The sequence below is a fragment of the Vigna radiata genome, chromosome 1 (genome assembly GCF_000741045.1).
Source record: "Vigna radiata var. radiata cultivar VC1973A chromosome 1, Vradiata_ver6, whole genome shotgun sequence".
Taxonomy (NCBI): Eukaryota; Viridiplantae; Streptophyta; class Magnoliopsida; order Fabales; family Fabaceae; genus Vigna; species Vigna radiata.
The window spans coordinates 15,157,454-15,179,413 of NC_028351.1; the positions used below are offsets into that span (position 1 = coordinate 15,157,454).

General features: G+C 32.3%; 2 protein-coding genes and 1 pseudogene across 2 annotated transcripts; all 3 read left to right on the forward strand.

Moving 5' to 3' along the window:
* The first annotated feature begins 2,294 nt into the window (after positions 1–2,294).
* LOC106769020 (lipid transfer-like protein VAS) lies at positions 2,295–4,105 on the forward strand. Its single transcript, XM_014654464.2, has 2 exons — positions 2,295–2,639; positions 3,889–4,105. Exons 1-2 carry the CDS (start codon positions 2,312–2,314, stop codon positions 3,996–3,998), a joined length of 438 nt encoding a protein of 145 aa, XP_014509950.2. The 5' UTR covers positions 2,295–2,311; the 3' UTR covers positions 3,999–4,105.
* Positions 4,106–9,396: 5,291 nt separating this feature from the next.
* Positions 9,397–11,982, forward strand: LOC106767701 (UPF0481 protein At3g47200). Its single transcript, XM_014652646.2, has 2 exons — positions 9,397–10,325; positions 11,329–11,982. The coding sequence occupies exons 1-2, from the start codon at positions 9,508–9,510 to the stop codon at positions 11,867–11,869; spliced, it is 1,359 nt and encodes a 452-aa protein (XP_014508132.1). The 5' UTR covers positions 9,397–9,507; the 3' UTR covers positions 11,870–11,982.
* Positions 11,983–12,527: 545 nt separating this feature from the next.
* Positions 12,528–21,960, forward strand: part of LOC106758028 — a 13,693-nt pseudogene continuing 4,260 nt past the window's right edge.

Below are 21,960 nucleotides of genomic sequence, written 5' to 3' on the forward strand. Positions count from 1 at the left end.
TATAAATATCCGTATGTAAATGCAACATTTTTTATAGTAAGATTATAGGAAAATGTTATATATGATTTGTGGTCTGAAAATTTTATATATATTATATTTAATAATTCGTCTTATGGATGTAATAATTATATTTCTTCTTAAAAGTATTTGAACCAAATTCTCGAAGTATATATGTATAATTTTATGATTATACTAATTGTTATTAATCATGTGATAAACAAATTGGTAATGTGTTATTTTTTAATTTTGGTCATTAAAATTTCTATTATATATAATTATAAATAAAAAATAATGATAGTTATTTGTAGAAAGAGTAGATGTGTATTGATTTTTTCTATATCAATAAAAAGTTACATTAGTGGAACAAATATGGTGTTACAACAAAATATTTTATATAGACAAGATAGTAAAAATTAATAAACACAACAATATAATGTCTACCCTCTCAATCAATAAGACTTTTCAATACATAAGCAAGATCGTTGTACATCAAAATCATGAACTTCAATTATATGCTTTTTTTTTCATTCATATAAATGCAATTGTAGTTATCTAAAGAAATCTCTCACATGTTACCTAACGAGGAAATAAGTATGTGTAAAACATGTTTTCCAACCTTAGGGCTATTCATTTTTTAGTAAGAGAATCATTAGAAAAGATATGTATTTGGTTGGTTTATTTATTGTGTTACTTTTTGGGTAAAATACACTTTTAATCCTTAAATTTTGATACAAAAATTAGAATTCATCTTTTACACCATCTTATGTTTGAATTGTTTACATCGTTTGACATATTTAAACTTAAATGTCAACTTCTTTTATTACTTGAAATAAAAGAAGTGTAATTTTTCATTTTCTCTTATTCTTTCCAACGTCTCCACCTACCTCTTCTTCTTCTTCTGTCAGAGCGTCTCCACCAGGTACCCGTTATTCTTCTATCATAGTTTTCTTCTTTTTTTTTCTAATATTTAATTTGTTTTTTATTTAGTTTAGGATGACCAATCGAGGGGAATTTATTTACTTTGAAGTTGCGATGATGTACTTGGAAAGGTTTAGGCAGCTTTTGAGGGAGGGCAGATACGACGAGGCTGGCCGTGAATGGATGTTGTGCAAGCGCTCCTTTGACATTTCAAAGGTTCAACCTCGGGTGCCAATTCCTGGAATACGTGGTGAAAAGCCAAGAAGTCAAAGAAGGCAAAGAAATGAAATTAGTTCATCTAAAACGGGTTCAGGTGGGAGACATTCAATGGCAAGTGAAAGTGAACCGGGTTCGGAGGGAAATTAAGTACCAAGTGAAAGTGTACCGCTTTCTCCATACACTTCACCATTTTTTATATGAATATTGGAGAAAATTGTTTTAAATTGATATTGAGTAATATTATTTATATTCACTTATTTCTTTTTTTATCATAATTTGTTAGATTTTGCTGCCGTTTTTTATGGATGACAACTTAAAATTTATGCTGGCCTCCGAAGAAGAATGTCAAGAAGTCTATAAAAAAAGAAATAACTCTAATGAATGTGAACATAGATAATTTTACTCAATATCAATTCGAAACAATTTTCTTCAATATTCATATAAAAAAATGGACTGATTTTAGAAACTGTATCATAATATGTTCAGGTTATCATGACGTAAATTTTTGCTACGTCATAAAATGTGTAAACTTATTATAACGTACAAAACTATATACGTCATAATTCATTTTTGTACGTCATAAAATATAATTTTTATACTAGTGTCACCTTACGGATGAATACATATATTTGGATTAGTAGTTAAACATTCCAAAATAATTTTCAAAAACTAAGTTTCAACGGAAATATTATTGCTTTATTGGTAGGAACTTTAAATATTCATTTAGTAGTGAGAGGTAAAAGTGATATTGTTGCTAATTATTATTTCTATAAGAAATACAGAATTAAAAGTTAAAATTCAATATTTATATTAACTTTAATTTTATATATTTATTTCAATAAAAAGATATATATGTATTACTTTCTTTTTATATATTTCATATGTAATTTATGATTTGAATGAAAATTAGGTATAGGTGTAGCTTGAGAAAGAAAGTAGCTACACCTGTCCAACTGTGACATTACCCGTGGAACCGACCTCTTATCTCTGAGCCACACATTGAAAAGCTTGATCAACAAAGGCCAAAAGGGTCAACCTTGTCTACAAGTTTGATCACCAACTTCTAATCAACTTCATTTTCAAAATCACTTTTTTCTTTCTCCTTTTACGTTTCAAACGTTCACATATAAATACTACTCATTATGGCACTAAGGGCATAGGAAAACTATAAGCAATGAAAATAATGGAAACAATGTTGAGAGCAGTATGCTGCATTGCATTTGTTGTACTATTGCAGTGTGTGGGAAGAGGAAGTGCTCAAGATAGTTCTTGCCTGAATAAGCTTTCACCTTGCTTAAGCTACCTCAATGGCAGTGAAGACCCTCCTGATAGTTGCTGTGAGCCTCTGAAATCTGTGATTGAATCTGATGCAGAATGTCTGTGTAGCTTGGTGAGCAACAGAGGCACAAGGCAAGCAGAAAACGCTGGCATTAATGTCACTCAAGCTCAGCAATTGCCTGGTAGATGTGGCCAACATGTTAATCCATTGTCTTGCCTCACAAGTAAGTTTTCCTTTTAAAAATAAGGTTTAATAGTTTTTTATATATAATATTTAAGTGGTTTTTTAATATGATTTTTTTAAAAAAAAATTATATTTGATTTAATTATCATTTTATTTTCAATGAGTTAATATGAATTTAATTTTTTTTATTAAATTGATATTTAAGTAATTATGAACTTCTATAATAATTTATTCTCTCGATTTCTACTCACCCCATACCTCCATAACCGTTTTTTAAGATAGAGTAAAATAAGATGTAACAAATAGAAATGGGAAAAAAAGTAAAAATTAAAAAAGACTAAAGTCAGTGAGATTTGATCATCTTTCTAAATATTGTCAATATCAATCTAACAAAGATTCTATATTAAGTCTTTTTTAAATAAAATGGAAATTGAATTTAAAAAAAAACATAGAAATCGCATTAAATAAAGTTCTCAAATTAAAAAAAGAAAGAAAAAAGAAAAACATATTAATATAACCCATAACTTAATTATTTAGTAAGGCCAAGGACATAATTAGAATTTTGAAATTTTTAGAGATGAAAAATATTGTATGCATTTTTTTTAGCATACGCTCTTTTCCATTTATTAAAAACTGAAAAAGATGGTTGTGAAACATACCATGAAATCTATTAACTTTGTAATTTTTAATAAACTTCAATTCATAAGGGTGTTAAAAAGTATAGTAAGGTTCTTTAAATTTATTATTATTTTATAAAATTAATATTGCTTTAAATATTTTTTTTAACTATTATCCGTACTCTATGCATTAAGAATAAATAAGTAATTAATTAAAGAGATAAATGGAGTTTTATTAAGCTATATATTTTTTATTCGAAAAATAAAATATTAATATGACATTCCTTGAATGTTTGATAAAGTGAAAAAAAGGTGATAATAATGATGTATGAAATAAATATAAAATATTATTACTATAATTAAAGTAAAAGCCTTCATAATATCTTGATAATTGTTGCCTGTGTCATTAGTTAGAATTGGCTAATAAAAAAAAAGGTTAAATCATGAAAAAAGTAATTTAAAATCATACTTACGGAGCATTTATTAATAAGAAGATAATAATGAAAAGTCCGTTTTTTAGAATGTTTCAACCAATATTAGATCACTACAATTTGTATTTATAGTTGAGTTTGAATTATATATAAATATCACTTCAAAAACAGAATAAATCATAATAAGGTAATAGTAAAATGAAAAATAATTACTAATAGTATTTTCCATGTGTTATTTTAGGTTCACCTGGCCCAACGAACTCGGAACAAAACTCAGCAACAAAGTTTATGCACGTGTCGAATGAAATTTTTATGATAATAATATTTTGGTCAATTATTGCACGTGTATAACCAGCATTGGTTTTGAGACATACTATCAAAGTCGTGCCAGAGATTTTAATATATGCATTTTTCGTATCTATATTAATATATAAATTCAGATGTTATTTTTTCTTACATTTTTCTCTTGACGTTTTATATTTAAATTTTAATGTATGATATCTCTAATATTTAATAGCTAAAATAGAAAATAATGTTGACATACTAATATGCTCTAGTAATTAGTTACTCTCCAGGAAACATAATAAATGTAAAAAAATTAAAATCAAAACAACAAATAAAAAAAAGTAGAATTTTTGTATAAACATTTTATAAGGAAATATTTATTTATAACTTTCTTTGTAAAACTTCAAATAAAGTGATTTTTGAATCTAGTATCTAAGTCTAGGTTTTCATACCAAAGAATTTATAAATTTAGAATTTAAAAATTCATGTATAGACGGAAAATAAAATTTGACAGAATTTATATTCAAATAAAAATGCGATAAAATAAAGGGTTTGACTTTAAGATTAATTCTTTTTCTCTTTATGAAGTAAATGACATTCTAATAATGAAATGGAAGGTTCAAAGTTACGTATTCTTGTATTTAAGTTGTTTCACAAAAAGTTTAAAAAGAGAGAAAATTATATTTTATGGAGTAATATTTAATAAGAATAGGAAGAAAATAAAACTAATTTGTAACTCTAATCAATTGAAACTAAATGACCAAAAATTTACATAACTAAGAAAGGAAAAGAAGAGGAGAGAAGAATAAAGCTTTTTTTAGGAATATAGTTGTATTTAGAGACAAGATTTTTTCACAAAAAAAAAATGATTAATTGTAAGAGAAATATATATTTTTTTTCTTCCTTGCAATTACATTTGAAAGGTTACAATTGAAAAAGAAAAAAAAAAGATATAATTTAGCTTTATCCTTTCCATATCATGAATAGTAATTAAGAGTAAAAAAATCATCTTATTAATAATAGGTTTATAACACATAATTTTGCTATCTTAAACCACTATTAAACCTCCCAAGAACACTTCAAATTAGTTTTATTATATTTTAACATCTATTTTATGGGATGTTTTAGAAGTCTTATGTCACCTAAAATAATGACTAATTTAAAATATACAAGTGAATGTACACTAAAGTTCATTTTTTAATAAAACATAAGTGACTTATCTTGATTCTAATATTTACAAATCTTATTAATAATGGTTTTTCAACAAAATTATTAAGAGATTCCACAATTACTATGAATTTTAGTTGCAAAATTCACAATAATTAAATTTATGCAAAAATTAAATATGAAACAAAGCTCGTTACAAGTTTAATAGCCGTAGATCAAATAATTAATTTACATTGAGGTTTTAAAGTGTTTACAAAAATTAACTTAATTAGTTGACTAAAGAGCTAATTGTAATTATTATAAGTTAGTTAGGGACTAATCTACATATGAAAAATATTTAGAAACTAAGTTGAGAATAATAACAATTAAGTAAGGATCAATTTGTAAATTACTGAAAAATATTATAGGTTAATTTGTAATTTTAAATAATTATAGGCTTATGCACGATTATTAAAAATATTTTTTAGTTAACAGGAAACACTCACATTTTTTTCTTGAAGGATATATTCTAAATTTTGGAGTCAAAATGGATTATACTAAATTTTGGAGTGAAAAAGTAAGTTGAAGATAACATAATAATTAATATTATTTTTCATATTATGTACATAAGAAAAGTGCTACATGTATTATACCCTTTACTCTTCGGTCAAATCTAAAAATTTTCACTTATATATTAATGCTAAAATGATTTGGGAGCATTGTTGGACATTCAAAACTTTAGCAAATTCAAAACTTTAGCAAATCATGGGACCTTGTACTCTAAGCCTCAGTTTATAGTTTGTTTTTGTACGTCATAAAATATGATTTTTGTACTAGTTCTTATATTTGTAAGGTTGCTACCTTATACTTTTAAGGTTGCTAATATTTTCTAGGGTAGGAGGTGTGTTTTTCTTCGAAAATCGAAACCAAATAGTCTAGACAAATTTTTGTTTGATTTTGATGAGCCAAAAAGATCAAGGACTTTAATGAAGTATATAGCTAAGAGAAATTTAGCTAGACTATTAGGTACGAAAACAATATGAACAAGATAAGCTAAGTTGGAAAAGTGAGGAGAAATTTGAAACAATCTAGAAAAAAAAATGGGTGCATAACCAATACACCAAGAAGGTCATATAAGTTCCTCAAGGGTAATCATGATATTGGTACCATCAACAAAGTGTCGAGTTAAAAAATGCCCGTATGCCTTCTTTTCTCATTTAATCTTCTCTTCGATATTAGTTTCATAAGGGAAGACAAGGATGTGGTATTTCTGACCCATGGGTTTAAGGCTAGTGATGACATGGTAATTATATTACATTCAAGGCTTAATACCTCTTTTCGTCCCTCTTTTGGAGGTGAATGTTCAATTGCGTCTTACCTTTTTTCAAAAGTTCAATTTCGTCCCACCTTATGAAAAAAGTGTACAATCAAGTCCTTTTGGGTAACGGAGTTAAAAATATAACGTTTGACCTGTGTTCTGTGCAACGTGGCAGTTTATTGATCAGAACTTTGAAGGGTAAAGTTGGGATTTTAAGTAAATGGATTTGGTTAAAAAAAATTGACCTTGTTTAGATGTAAAAAAATCTGAGAGTTAGGGTTTGAAGAAAACGCGATTTGGGGTTCAGCGATTTGGGGTTGCAGAAAACGCGATTTGCAGGATCGATCTTCCAATTTGGGTGATCTTGATCTTGAAGGTGAAATCTTATTCAGTATAATTTTAGATATGTAAATTTGGATTTATTTCCAGTTTTTTTTGTTCCGTTCTCTTTTTAATGTCTGAAATAGAAAGAGAATCAATGAAAAGTTTTCATAAACAGTCTGCTTTCTTTCAATGAGTATGTACTTTTGTGATACTACTAGAGTTCCCCCTGCTTGGGATTGTTACAAAGTAAGAATTCAAAGTCATTTCATTTTAATATGTATTTCATCTGGTCTATGGCCTTACCTTTGTTAGAAATCGGTTTTCTTTTCTCTGAAACGTGGATCTAACCTTCAAAAAGTTATACTCTCTTTCAGAATTGTCTGATGTAATGGTTATTAAAAACTATCATTTTAATCTCTTTTACAGAGTTTTGGAAGTGGATGGATTGTAGGTTCACCTCCATTGTTGTGGGCTCTTTCCATCCATTTTTTGCTGGGGACTGCTTATTCAATCGGTGTAAGTTCATTTTGATGGCATATACACTTCATTTCCCCCCTGGTTATTTAGGGCATAATTTTTAATGGTCATTGTACGATTTGTTCATTTTCTATAACAAGAATTTTATTGTGCTTTATCAGATTCCTGTGAACATTATGCAGTAAATGTTAAACAACATCTGTACTTACACTTAATTTTTTTTAACCAAATCCATTTACTTAAAATCCCAACTTTACCCTTCAAAGTTCTGATCAATAAACTGCCACGTTGCACAGAACACAGGTCAAACGTTATATTTTTAACTCCGTTACCCAAAAGGACTTGATTGCACACTTTTTTCATAAGGTGGGACGAAATTGAACTTTTGAAAAAAGGTAGGACGCAATTGAACATTCACCTCCAAAAGAGGGACGAAAAGAGATATTAAGCCTACATTCAATTCTTTGTATCTTGAAAATATTAACTTTCTTAAAAAATGAGATTGGGCCCGAAAGGTAAGCCCACCAAATGGATATAAAGTATTTTTTGAAAAAATGGAAACACTCATGGCTTTTAATGTGGGATTATTGAAGATATGATGTTTCTGTTAGCTTTTAATGTGGGATTATTGAACATGTAAGTGTTATGATGTTTCTGTTTAATTAATGCATGTGTGTATAGGCTTAAGGAATACAAAGAGTTAGTTGATTTTTAAGACTTGGATGACAATCAAGAGAATATTTCTTCTATAAAACAATGAATGAATACTCTTGAAGGATATTTTGTTAAGGATACGAGTATCAATAAAAAAATAATCTCAGTTAAAAAAATGGAAGAAAATAAAAAAAAAATAAAAGAAAATAAAAAAAATCGAAGAAAATGAAGAAGTTGAAGGTAAGATCACAATCAAAGTTTTCCAAAAATGCATTCACAAAACAAAATCAGAGAACATGGACATAACTGATACAAACGTGCAGTTTTAGGTAATTATTCTAATTATTATGTAACTTTGTTTCTATTTTTATTCTTGAGATGAAAAATATAAATAGGTGATATTTGTTTGAAATGGAGATGATAAATTGTATTTACAACAAAAACATTTTAAGAATGTGTAAAGAGGATAATGACAACTCCAATAAAGATTATAACAATTTGGATCATAACTTTAATTGATTTATTTTCTAAGTTCTAGTTTTATCCTTGGTATATTATTTTCTTGAAGTTACTTTTCTTGCATTTTTACCTTTCTAGTTTATTTATTTTATGACCATTTTACACTGTTCGTAGTTTTACTTCTTTACAATATATTCCAAACACATTACTTTAATTTATCCTTCTCTTCAAATTTAGATTTATAGTTTTAACTACTTTTTACATCATTTATGTTTTCCGTTAAGATTTCAAGCTACCTAAGACTCTCTAAAGATCTATTGGAAGCAATGCAAGAGTTGTTAATAAAAAAAGGCAATATAGTGAGTTAGATATATTTATAAAATATTAATTCAATATATATAAATGGTTTACAAATAAATTTTGTTTTGATCACCGAATCCTAAATCAAATACTGAAAAATAAATTATTGGTTCGTTTCATTAGAAAATTCCACCAATCGAGTTTATTTGGTTCATTAAAAATATTCGAATAAACACAGAGCAAAATTGTCAAGAAACACTTTTCAATCAAGACCCATTTTAGTTTGTAATTATGGTGTTTAGATTATAAAAAAATAAATAAAAATCTCTTTTGGATGTTTAGTTCCAAGTATTCAAACTAAAATTAAGGATTCAATTAATTAAACAAAAAGAACCACGATAGAAGCTAAAGGATAGAACATGTGTGCATGAGCATATAAGCATACAAGTAATACAAATGGAAAATGATATTTTGACACCATTTTGACACTGTTAAAATGTGGTTAGACGATTTTAAATTAAAAAAAAAAAATTTGATTTTTTTCTTCCAAATATGTTCTTGTTTCAGCTTTTTTTAATTTGAAATCGTCCAATCACGTTTTGACACGTGTACAGTATCAAAATAATATAAAAAATTAGTGTCAAAATATCATTTTCCAATACAAATTAAAGAAGAAATGAAATAAAAGACGAAAAAGGAGACACAAGGTGCGTGAGAAGCTTGCTCTTTATTCCTTGCCTAGAATTTACTCAATGAGCAAGGAAACTTTATTCAGATAATAATACACAATACCCTATGATAGTAAAATAATCTCGATCAGAAAATCTGTTACTACCCACACAACACAAGCCTCTCCCATCTACATCCCCACAAAAATAAATTTCTTGTCATCAAACAATGTCTGCAACTTCCATTTCAAATCTTCAAGAAAGGCTTCAGGAGCTTCAAAAGGCAAAGGAAACACCTTCACCAGCCCCCCAAAACGCCAAAATCCAACGAGTACCACCACACCTTCTCCGAAACCGAAAGAATTTCAGCAAGCACTACTCCCCAAAGTTAGTTTCATTTGGTCCCATCCACCATGGTGATCTCAATCTACAACTGGGAGAACAGTACAAAAAAATGTGGGCAGCAGAGTACATTGACAGCACCAAAATATCCCCAGAAGAACTGCACAAAAAGGTTGTACAAAACATTGAAACCTTGAAGCCCCTCTTTGACGACGATCTTTTCACCAAAAATCAAAGGTTTTCAGAGTACGAGAAACAAGGTTATGAAACTCCGGAGGACATGATCAGTTGGATGCTGTTCGTGGACGGGTGCGCCCTTCTGCGCATTCTGGAACATGCGAAGCTCGACAAACCGTATAAAATGAACGTGAAGGTAGACCAGCTTGTGCTGGTGATGCAGGACGCGCTTCTGCTGGAGAACCAGCTTCCGTTCCCGTTGCTCAAACATCTATGGAGGGACTCCAAAGAAAACCTCATGGAAATTATGAAAGGGTTCCTCCGTTGCCACCATTGGGCCACCAAAGAAGATCAGGTAAACTTTAAGGCGGATTTCCCACAGCCTACTCATCTTCTTGGCCTTCAACGCTCTATCATCCTTTATGATCCAACTCAAAACACTGACAATGTTCCAAAGCGCCACATCGGCAACGGAAGCGAGACTCAAGGTGTTTCACAAGAAAACCAAGACGACATGGTAACATACAGGTACAGTTTAAATTGTCCCCACCCATTTACTCATATTAAAGAGAAAAATAAATTATTGATAAATGAGAGCCTAATGATGTGCCATTCTTATATAATTAGTTTCTCTCCATGTATTTTGAAAAAAAAAAATTCTTCAAATATTACAAAAATAATAAGTAAAAAAGATATTAGTGGTCATGAACTAAGTCTTGTAGATAAGAGCGATGTCGACTTCAGTATTCATATTAACTTTTGAAAAAGTGAAATTGTCATTACCTTTGAAAATTTCATTTTTTTTTTCAGAAATTTACAAAGAAATTATACGTAGTTTTCACGACTTTATTTTTGAAGTCTTTATTGGTATAAACAAATTAACAAAAAACATAAATTAAATTTTTTTAAATCTGAGTATATCAGTCTCTTTAAGAATTTATCTATAGTATATTGTTCAAGTCATCCAAAATAGAAACTTTTTAAAAGTTTAAGAATACTAGAACTATTAAGGAACTCTAGAAAGAGTAGAAAATAAATTCAAGATATTTTTAAAAAAGAAAAGAGAGAAAGGATGCAAATAAGAGGAAAGGACAATGAGAGAAAAGTGTCCTATGTTTTGGAAGAGCAAAATAATGCACTATTTATAGAGTAAAATAAGAGATGGGAAGCCCACGGTTCAGATCTGGTGGAAATTTCATCTCGATCAATAACTTGGAGTTCGCATCTTATGTGGTGGTCAAAACCATTCACAAAACCTACATCTTGTTCCTTAAGGAAAAAGAGATTTGACCGTGCAGAGAAGAAATAATCATCATGCAATGTTTTGTGTTGCTTTTGAGAAATAAAAAAGAAAGAAAACAGGTTTGCAATACTAGTTTATAATAGTTATGTTAACCACTAATATCTTTTTAACTTATATATTTTCGTAATATCTGGATAAATTTGCCTTGTATGTGTAAAAAAAACTTATCTAATCATAAATAGGTGATATTTTGGTATGACTTATAATTTGTGTCTTTAAATTGTGTAGGAACATAAAGGAGTTGAAAGCAGCAGGGATTGAGTTCATGTCAAGTAAGACACGAAGGCCAGCAGACATATCTTTCTCCCTTGGTTGGTTTCATTCAACACTGAAGCTTCCCGAGATAGTTGTGGATGACACAACAGCTGCTACTGTGCTAAACCTGATAGCGTATGAGATGTGTCCCGATTTTCAAAATGATTATGGGATTTGCTCTTATGTGTCCTTCTTAGACTCACTCATAGACCATCCAGATGATGTGAAAGCACTCAGATCAGAACGAATTTTGCTTAATTCACTAGGGAGTGATGAGGAAGTGGCTAACCTTTTTAATACCCTTAGCACTGATTTAGTGCCTGACATGGGAAAATATGTTGATCTTAGAAATCAAATTGAGAAGCATTATAAGGATAAACTTAGGACTTGGTTGGCTCTTGGGTATAGTACCTATTTCAGCAACCCTTGGGCCATTATTGCATTCCATGCTGCAGTTGTGGGTCTTGTCCTAACCTTTGTCCAAACTTGGTATGCTATTCGTCCAACAAAATGATATCTTTGTTGTTGTTGTTTTATGTATGATTGGGACCTCCAAACTTTTGAGGTCTTGTATTGTGTTATGTAATCACCAAAATTATCGAAAATGTTTTCAATTGGTTTCTTGGATCTTTATAATGTAATATGGTCAATAACGATGTTCATACATGGGTAATTACCATATATATTCACTTTTGTAAAATTTCACTAGAGGCATTTTGTATGGTTTGATTATTGATGTAGGTAGAGGTGTTTATGAAGAATGAACACCACTATAAAAAAAAGGGCTTTGACGTTTGTTATTTTGAACATTCAACGTCTAATATAGAACCGACTTTTTAACATGATATTATGTCGAATTTGTGGAGTTGAGTTAGATCTAAAATCCACCCCTTAACTTAACATATGATGTTCTTAAAGACAAGTTTTCATATAAGAAACTTTTGGATTTTCTACTGAATTCGAAGTTCAACTACTTCAAGGATATTTATGTCTTTTGCCTCTACCCCTAAACCTTTTGAGAAAAGAGAAAGTTCCACATGTTATTATTTTAATCAAATTGAGGTTTTGACCTGTCAATTGATTGTGCTAAAAAGTTATTAGTATTGTGACAGTGAGATTATGTGTGGAGTTAGGCATGGTTTACTTAATTGTTTTGTTAAATATGGTTTGGAATGGGGATATGTTTAGAAAAGGATTGTTTGATACATCTAGGTGTGGACCCTGTGAGGAAAAGGCTCGGGATTGACCCATTAGGGTTACACCATTTGGTATTGAGAATTGATATTGATGAAGAGGAGGCCATACTAAATCCTCGCTCCTTTAAGGTACTTAACAGTAATTAATTTGTCACAAGTGGGAAAGACATAAGGGTAAATTAGGAAAAGAATTTAGAGAAGAATAATTCTATTAGAAAAAATGGACAGATGGAAAGCAATCATACAATTGTGAATAACAGAAAAAGTGCAAGGATGAGGAGGCCCAATATACGTATGAAAGATTATGTTTGAGGTGGGGGTGGTTATATGAGTTTGGGGGGAAAAGGAAAGGGTATATGGATGGTTACATTCTCTGTCTCACTATTAATTCTCTGTTCTTTTCTGTTTATGAAATGATCTCTTTTTCTAGTCAAGGAAGATGAGCACAATAATACAATAATCTTTATGGAAGAATATTCTGCTGTGTGATTACTTTATTTGCTTACTTTTCTGCTCTGTAACTAATATTACATTGGTGCTTTCATTCTGCACTTTTCGTCATGGTTGAAAACACTCGCTTGAAAGAGCTATCATCTGATGTAAAGCGCATTTTAGAGTTGATGGAATCAAGGCACCTGAAGTATTCTACTCGTTTTGAGAGAGCCTTGAAATTGCACTGACGTCATTGCATGTAGCGAGTACCTCATCGAACAGGTCTTATTCGAGCTCTACGCCTCCGTTTCAAGTTCGAAATGTTAAACTTGATTTTCCACATTTTAATGGCTCAAATGTGTTGGAGTGGATTTTTCGAGCTGAACAAATTTTCACCTTTTATAATACTCCGAAGGAGCAACGTCTTACCATTGTTGTAGTTCATATGGAGGCAGATGTGATTCCTTGGTTCTAAATGCTAGCTAAGACAACTCCATTTCAATCTTGGCTTAGTTTCACTCGATCCTTGGAATTGGAATTTGGCCCTTCCCCTTATGAGTGTCCTCGATCTACCCTCTTTAAGTTCATGCAAACAGAGTCCATTCAAGAATATTATCGAGTTCAGGGCATTACTGTAGATGCTTAACTTGATTGTTTCATTAGTGGACTCAAGATTGACATTCGTCATGATGTTATTGCTCAAAATCCCATATCATTGTTATGAGAGGTTTCATTGGCAAAGCTATTCGAAGAGAAATACCAGCCCAAACAAAAACCTATCGTAAACCTTCCTTATCCAAAATACCCACCATCCTCGTTAGTCCAAACTACCAAATCTACTAGCTTACCACCCTTATTACCTAACCCAAACACTATAACCCTACCTAATTCCCAATCCAGTAAGTTTGCCAATGTCAAAAAAATTTCTACAGTAGAAATGCAATTATTTTGCTTGAATATATTGCAGTAGAAATGCAATTATTTTGCTTGAAAATTTCTATAGTAGAAATGTCAAAAAAATTTCTACAGTAAGCTTGAATATATTGTTTTGCTTGAATATATTGCATATGTAATTATTTGTTTTCTTGAATATATATTGTTGTTGTGAATTAGCCTTAGTTTTTCGTTTGAGATTCAATACAAAAATTATTTACTATCTCCAGATTTTTTAAACAAACGTGTTTTTTAAAAATGAATAGAGAAGAGATGGTAATATTAATTTACAAGTATTGAATCTTGTATTGTCCGATTGGATAGTTTAAGAAGAGTAATAACTTTTTCACAGTTTTAAATTTTAAATTTCATGTTATAAATTTTAATATACTAATGCGCGAAAGAATAATCTCTTTTTGTCAACCCTTAGAGATACCCCACTCTAAGTCACTAGAACTTCTCTCTCTTCCTGGCCGCAGCAATAGGGAACACAATCAGCTTTGATTGTAGATAACTCTAATCTGATACGATACACCTTGATGTGCAGAAAGTGATAAACAATGTTGAAGCTCAAAGTTCTTCAAAGAATCTTTATGAATTTCCAAATATAACAATCTTGATTCTTGAAGCAATCAGGACGCTCTTGCAATAATATCTCAACAAACAAATTAGATATGAAAGTTATGAATCATAAAAGTTTTTTAATACAAAGAACAATGCTTCTATTTATAGATTTCTCATGTCTGACGTCTTTTAATCTACTTCGCATTGATAACGGTTGAAAATACTGATAACGGTTGAAATACTATTATTTTTATACTTAATTTTGATACTTAATGCACCCTTTTTGACTTAGAAACTTGTTTTGACTCATGATTTTGCTTTAGTTTTGTGAATAAGATAGTTGAGGATATGCTTTATGATTTTATTACTAAATTCCCTTAATATTGAAGGCTATTGGAATGATTTGAAACAAGAGTTGAAGTATCAAATAGTTGGAATGCAGAAAAGTCAACCAGTCAACTAGAAAAGTCAATCAGTCAACCAGAAAAGTCAACTAGTCAACTAGAATACTGAAAAGTCAACCAGAAGTACAGTTTACTGTAGGTGGCGCTGAGCGCCAGTTTTTTTTTTTCTATTTTTCACTATTTTTCGCTTGGGCGCCAACACTGAGCATTATTTTGAGTGTCGTACCTACCGCTGAGCGGTATTTGAGCCTTGAGTGCCATTTTCATGGGCCTGGGCCAATTTTTCTGTTACTTTTACGACCTATATATTGATTTGCACGACCCAAATAGGGTATCTTTTGGTAGAAGGAGACGCTGAAACACACTCTTCACCCTTGGGAGGCGGATTTTTGATGCTACAACTCCAATTTACAAATTCTAGGGTTTATCTTTTCATTCTTTTGACTATTTTCATCTAGTTTCACCATGTCCGTGGTGAACTAAACCTCCATTGTTGTTGGGGAAACGATGTAATCCTTTGAAACTCTCATATATTGAATTGATTCTCAATCTATATGTTTTACTTTATTAATTGTTAGGGTTTTTCCTCTATACTCTATGCATGCTTTGTTTAACTCATTCAATAGTGTGATATTTGATTTTGTCGTTATGGACACATACGGGAAAATCTAGACATGAGGGAATTCTCTCGGGAGCAATATTACCTAGACATAGGGATAGGAGGACCGATTGCCTTTAAGCTTCTGTGAAAATGTAATGCATGATTAATTGCTAAGGAGACAAGACATTGTAAACTAGTAATTAGGAGTTGGCTTTCTTCACCAAGACATCAGGTTTAGGGTAAATTAGAAAGTGACATTGATATTATTGAAAGAGTTGAATTCGTAAATACATGAGAGTGGATGAGATAAAGTCGTAAACCCCAACAACATAATTCATCCATATATCATTCACCTGCGTATTTTCTTGGTTAATTAATCAACCTTTGCATGCATGTTTATTTTCTGTTTTGCATTATAAACCCTGAATTTCGTTTCTCAAGTCTTAAATAATCAACAAATCACATGATGGTCTAGGCCAATGAGTCTCTAGGGAAAATGATACTCGATCTTACCGTTTATATTACTTGATATGATTCGGTACACTTGTTGAAGTCTTAACAAATACCGTTATCTGTGATGTAATTTTGATACCAAATGCACCCTTTTCTGCTTTGAAACTTGCTTGAAATCATGTTATTCTATTAAGTTGTGTGAATAAGAGAGTTGAGGTTGAATTTGATGATTTTATGACTAAATTCCCTATTTTTGGCAGGAAATGAGATAATATGGAAAGGAGAGCTAAAGTACTAAGGAGATTGAGCTCAGAAAGGCCTAGAAAAGCACCAGAAGGGAGGAACGCACAAAGCTTGAGCGCCCTTTTTGGAGCCCGCAATGCTAGAAGGTGTCGCACCCCGCCTGGGTGCCCCTTTTGGGGCGCTGAGCGCCACTTTCTTGAAGAATCTCGCCTGCTTACCCTTTTAGGGGCGTTGAAGCGCCAAAATGAGTGTCGCACACCGCCCGGGCGACCTAAGTGGGGCGCTGGGTGCTAGTGACATGGGCCTGGGCTTCGTTTCTGTTCTATTTTCGCTCTATTTAAAGGACCCAGGATCTGTATCTTTGGCAGGGGAGCGCAATAGCACACTCTTTCATTCTCTAGAGGCAGATTTGGATGTGGGAGCTTTCATCTTCTACTTTTAGGGTTTTTCTATCTCATTCTTCTCCATTGTTCATCTAGTTTCACCATGACTATGGTGAACTAACTTCTATTTGTTGTTGGGAGATGATGTAACCTTGTGAACACTCATGTATTTGAATTGATTCTTAATAATATATGCTTCTTTCATTAATTTTTAGAGTAATTCATCTGTTACAACACTTGCTTTGTTTAACCCATTCATAGCATGATGTATGAATTTCATGAGTACTGAGAGGTTCCTTACTAGAGCTGTCAAAATGGGTTATAACTCGCGGGGTCAACCCGACCCGTCACGGGTTCGGGCCGAGTTGGGTTTGAAAAAATTGTATTTCTTTTATACGAGTTAGATTTAAACCCGACTCATTTAAACCCGACTCATGCGAGTTGAACCCGTGGTGGGCCGGGTTGGCTCACCAACCCACCTACCTAATTTTATTTTATTAAAATTTAATTTTAAATTTATAAAAAAATATTTATTATTCTTTTTTGCTTGAAAAAATTATTTAAGTTATTTTCAAAATTAATTAAATATCCATATTGGGATTGAAATTTAAAAGTTAAATTTGTTTAGATTTAAATTATAAAAAGTTTGTACAGAAACTTGGAAGATCACAAGATGATCGTGTTGATTGTGTTATCTATGATTCATTCTTCCCTTGGGCATTGGATGTTGCAAAGAGATTTGGGATAGCTAGTGCTTCTTATGTCACTCAAAACATGACTGTGAATAGGATATACTACCATTCTCGATTGGGAAAGTTGCAGGTTCCACTCAAACAACATGAGATTTCCCTTCCCACCTTGCCTATACTTCAACCTCAGGACTTGCCATCATTTTTCCTTACTTACGAAAAACAACCATCTCTGCTTCATTTTCTTACGGACCAGTTCTCCAACATCGACAAAGCTGATTGGATCCTCTGCAACACATTATATGACATGGATAAAGAGGTATGAATGTTAAGGTTCTATTATTTTCACGTCGGAAAAGATGCTTTTATAAGAATAAAATCATCGTAACAAAAGTTAATTATTGTATTTAAAAATAAAAAAGAAAAAAGAAAAAGACAGGCCAGTATTAAATGCTTGCAATAAAAACGAAAAAAAGTAACAGTATTATCAAACACTTTTATATTCATCTCACATATAATATAATAATAAAATAGTAATAAAAGTGTGAAGTTTTGTATTTTTTCAAAAAAGAAAAAAAAATAAAAGTAAAAAAAGAATAATTTCAAATGAATGTAAAAAATTTAAATGTATCAAAAAATATTTTTTAAACAAAATAATAATCTGAAACAGATTTTAAAATATTATTTTGCATCACACACGTATTTTTTTTAATTGATTCATTATTTAATTTTTAATTAATTAACATATTTTAAATTCAATGAAATGATAACTAAGAGTTATTTTTTTAATTGATTCATTATTTAATTGTTACTATATTAACATATTTTAAATTCAATGAAAAGATAACAAGTATATTATATTAAAATAATGTAAAAAAAAAGTTGTATTAAGATATAATTGTACTAATAAAAATTTCTTGTGTTAAAGTATAGTTTTCATTTTCACATTCATTGTTTTATCCTTAATCTCTCTCTTGTTTTACACATACAAAATTTAATCTTTTTAAGCATCAAGATATCTGTAAAACTAGATGCAGCACTTGATCAGAGACATTTTGGTCACTAAAAATGTTAACTTTTGTATTAATAAAGAAAGAGAAAAATTAAAAAATAAAATAATGAAAATTAAATATATGCAAAAGTTTTGTTGGATGTTAAAATAATAATATCTAAAATATGAGATTGTTAAAAGCAAGATAAAATTATATGTATGAAAGGGAACAAAAATCTCTCCTTGTTAGACCAATTTTATAAGTTTAATATACCTTGGTTTTTAATTGGTTCCCGAGGTTATTTCCATTTTAACTTTTATTGCGCCCAACTCTCCTTCCTCCACACGGCCTACCTCAACCGCAAACAACTTTTCAGCCGTTCCCTTTCGCCGCCTTCGCCGCCTTCGCCGCCCTGAACTCCCTCGAAACCCTCAGCCTAGCCTCGAACTCTTCCCTCTCACCCTGGATTTTCCCCACCGATCTCACCTCCTCCACTAACCTATCGACCTCTCCATAAACACCGACCCAAATCCCGACGAGGAGACCCTCAACGCTGTTAACAACAACGACCACACCGCCAAGCGCAAGCTCGAGGACGACTTCGATGTGCTTACGGCGTCAAAGGCCGCGGATCTCGCCAAACCGTTAAGGGAAGTGCAGATTCCGTACAAGATCCACATCGTGAAGGACCACGATATAAAGTAGAGACTGTGTTTGGAGGTGGAGAGGCTCGGGCTGAGAATGGTCATCATGGGGAGCCGCGGGTTTGGTGCTGTGAGACGCGGGAGCGATGGGAGGCTCGGGAGTGTGAGTGATTATTGTGTGCATCATTGTGTTTGTCCTGTGGTTGTTATGCGTTACCCTGATGATGTTGCCGCGAGGGCTGAGGCAGTTGTGGATGAGAAGGAAGTGGTTAGGTTGAAGGTGGTTCGTGTTTATGCAGATACTTTAGTCGGTGATATTGAAGAGACTGTATCATTTACTATAAGCAAAAACACGAGGAGACATTCTTTTAGTCAAAATTCGCAAGAAATGTTTGTGCTTGCTATTAAAACACCGAAAACAACAGAAGGCATGTTAGCCTCAGTTACATAAGCACTTCTCACTTAACCAAAAAAAATCGAGGGACCCTTAGCACATCTTGGTTGGAGAGCGCATCTTTATTGGACCTGCGCCCAGACAGAAGAAAGAGATCATCACCGGAAGTAGGAAGCCGACCAAAGCAATCAGAGCTCCAAGAGGTAAGTGCACCTTGCTCACACCTTGCTACATTATCGTCATGTAAGCTAGTTGCAATGTATGCTGCATGTTACTCCTCTGTTTTGAATATGATGTTATGGTGTGGATTTTTCCTTTATTTGTCATCATCCAACGCATGAATACACTTCATCTTTAATCAAAACCTCTTGATCCACACTTTGACTCCTCTTCGCCCAAAATCATCGACTAGCCTCAATGTGAGACTCTACCGCTAAAATCTCCATCTTCGTCCTTCCTGTTTACAGTTCCCCTGCTACATAAACAAACAAAAACCAGCCAATATTCCAGTCCCATTCACGGTTCTTTTCTCCCCTACCACCACGTCTTCATACACCATCTCCAAACCGAACCAACCCTTTCCATCGCATCATCAACACGCACAATGCCAAACACACACACGCACAATACCAAGACACACAGTGAAACCTTCTTGCTACTCACTCATTTTCCACAAGCCCAACTACCATAACAGAAACCCAAGCCCCCCTCTGGTACACGCTACAACGCATCAACACGCATAACCATTTTCATTTTCACACCCTTCACAAATACATCAGAGTTCCTCCACACATTCCCTCTAAACCCCCATCGTCCTCCATTCGAACCTAACCAAAAATAGAGATACACAGAAAATAGAAGTAGTAGAACCCTCTCTTACGCGTAAAAGGGAAGATGTAAAAGTTTGAACTGCCGCGAACAACGGTGGCAGTGTCTTTGGCCGAGATTGATGATCATTACAGTAGCTGGTTCGGTGGAAGCAAGATGCGCGAGAGAGGGCGAGGACGGTGGTCTGCGACGGCGCTCTTGGCCGGTGAGGGGGAGCGACGACCTTGGCTTGGTCGACGGTGACTTGCGCGGGAGGGCGGCGTTGAAAGCCCCAACCCTAGGCTAGTGCGAGATAGAGAGAAGGGGCACGGCGCCGTGGCTGACTTTGATTCCTGCGGTGCTGGCTGTCGCCGGCGAAGCCAAGTAGAGGGTGCTATGCTGGTGGCCGGTTGGGATGAACTGCGGAGGGGCGAGTTTGTTCCCTTTTCGAAGCGAGAGGAGAGAAAGGGCAATGACGCCGCGGTCGGCGGTGACTCCGGTGGGATGTGGTTTCGCCGGCGACGACGAGACTGAAGAAGGTGGTGGCGCGGTTGTGGTCCGGTTAGGCGGGGCTGGGTCGGAGTGAGTGTGTGGGTGGCGGAGAGCGTGAGAGAGACCTTAGGTCTCTGATGGGAGGAAGTGCGAGTGATGGGAATGAGGGGAACAATCTGAACCCCTACGAAATTTTTGGATAGAGCATTTTGGGCCAGGGTCTAAAGAATTTCCATTATTTTAATTTTATTTTGTTTTCTTTTAGGTTTTTTTTTTTATGTTTTGATTAACTCTCTGCACCCCTGTTTTCACTTTTATTACCTCTTTCCGCTTGGGCTAGGCCCAATTTGTTTTTTTTTAAAAAAAGAAATAACAAGTTTAGACACCCCTATTTTTCGTTTTCACACCCCATTTTCCACTAGGGCTTCGGCCTAGTCATTTGTTAGCCCTAAATTTGATTTGCACACCCCTTTTTATTTAGGCATCTCTACCCCTCTTTTTATTTACTTATCAATTTATTTTATCATTTCACTCCTTATTTCATTTTCGTTTTCATTTTTATTTATATTTATTTATTTATCTTTTTCCCTTTTATTTTTATTTTTATTTTTCCTTTTTTGTTTTAAACATTTATCTACTTAAAGCTAACAAAAAAAATCAAAAAAACATATGTTCAAATTGTTTACAATTAGTTAGACTAGTTAGCATGCTTTGTACATGATATAAGTTTACAATTAGTTAGGCTAATTAGCATGAGTGATATATCCACTAATTATAAAAAAACATATGTTCAAATGGTTTATAATATAAAATGAAAGTAATAATATATATATATATATATATATATATATATATATATATATATATATATATATATATAATATTAAATTTAAATATTAAAGAACTAACTAATGAAATAGGGAGAAATATACTGTTGATAGTCTTTTTTATTTTGATGCAAATTATAGTAAAATATTTTAGATTAAAACTTGATTTTGTGTGATTAATATATTAGAAAAAACAAATAAAGTTTATTTGTCAACTTTGTTGAATTAACTTTTACAACATAAATAAACTATAAATAAACATCAACTACTCACTCATTCTCCTCGTACTTCTCATTCTCCATAAAATATCTCTCATTCTCCATAAAATATTCATTCATTATGAAAAAAATTCTTTTTGTTTTTATTGTGTTTTTCTTGTTTCATGGTTCTAGTAGAACATTGGACTATTGGACCATGGCAAAAACTTGGCCAGTAGGATTATGTTTCATAAATTACTGCATCCCAACAAAAACAACTTTCACAATACATGGTTTGTGGTCATCAAATATTTTCGGTTCACATCCACATGATTGTATTTCATGTAATCTTTT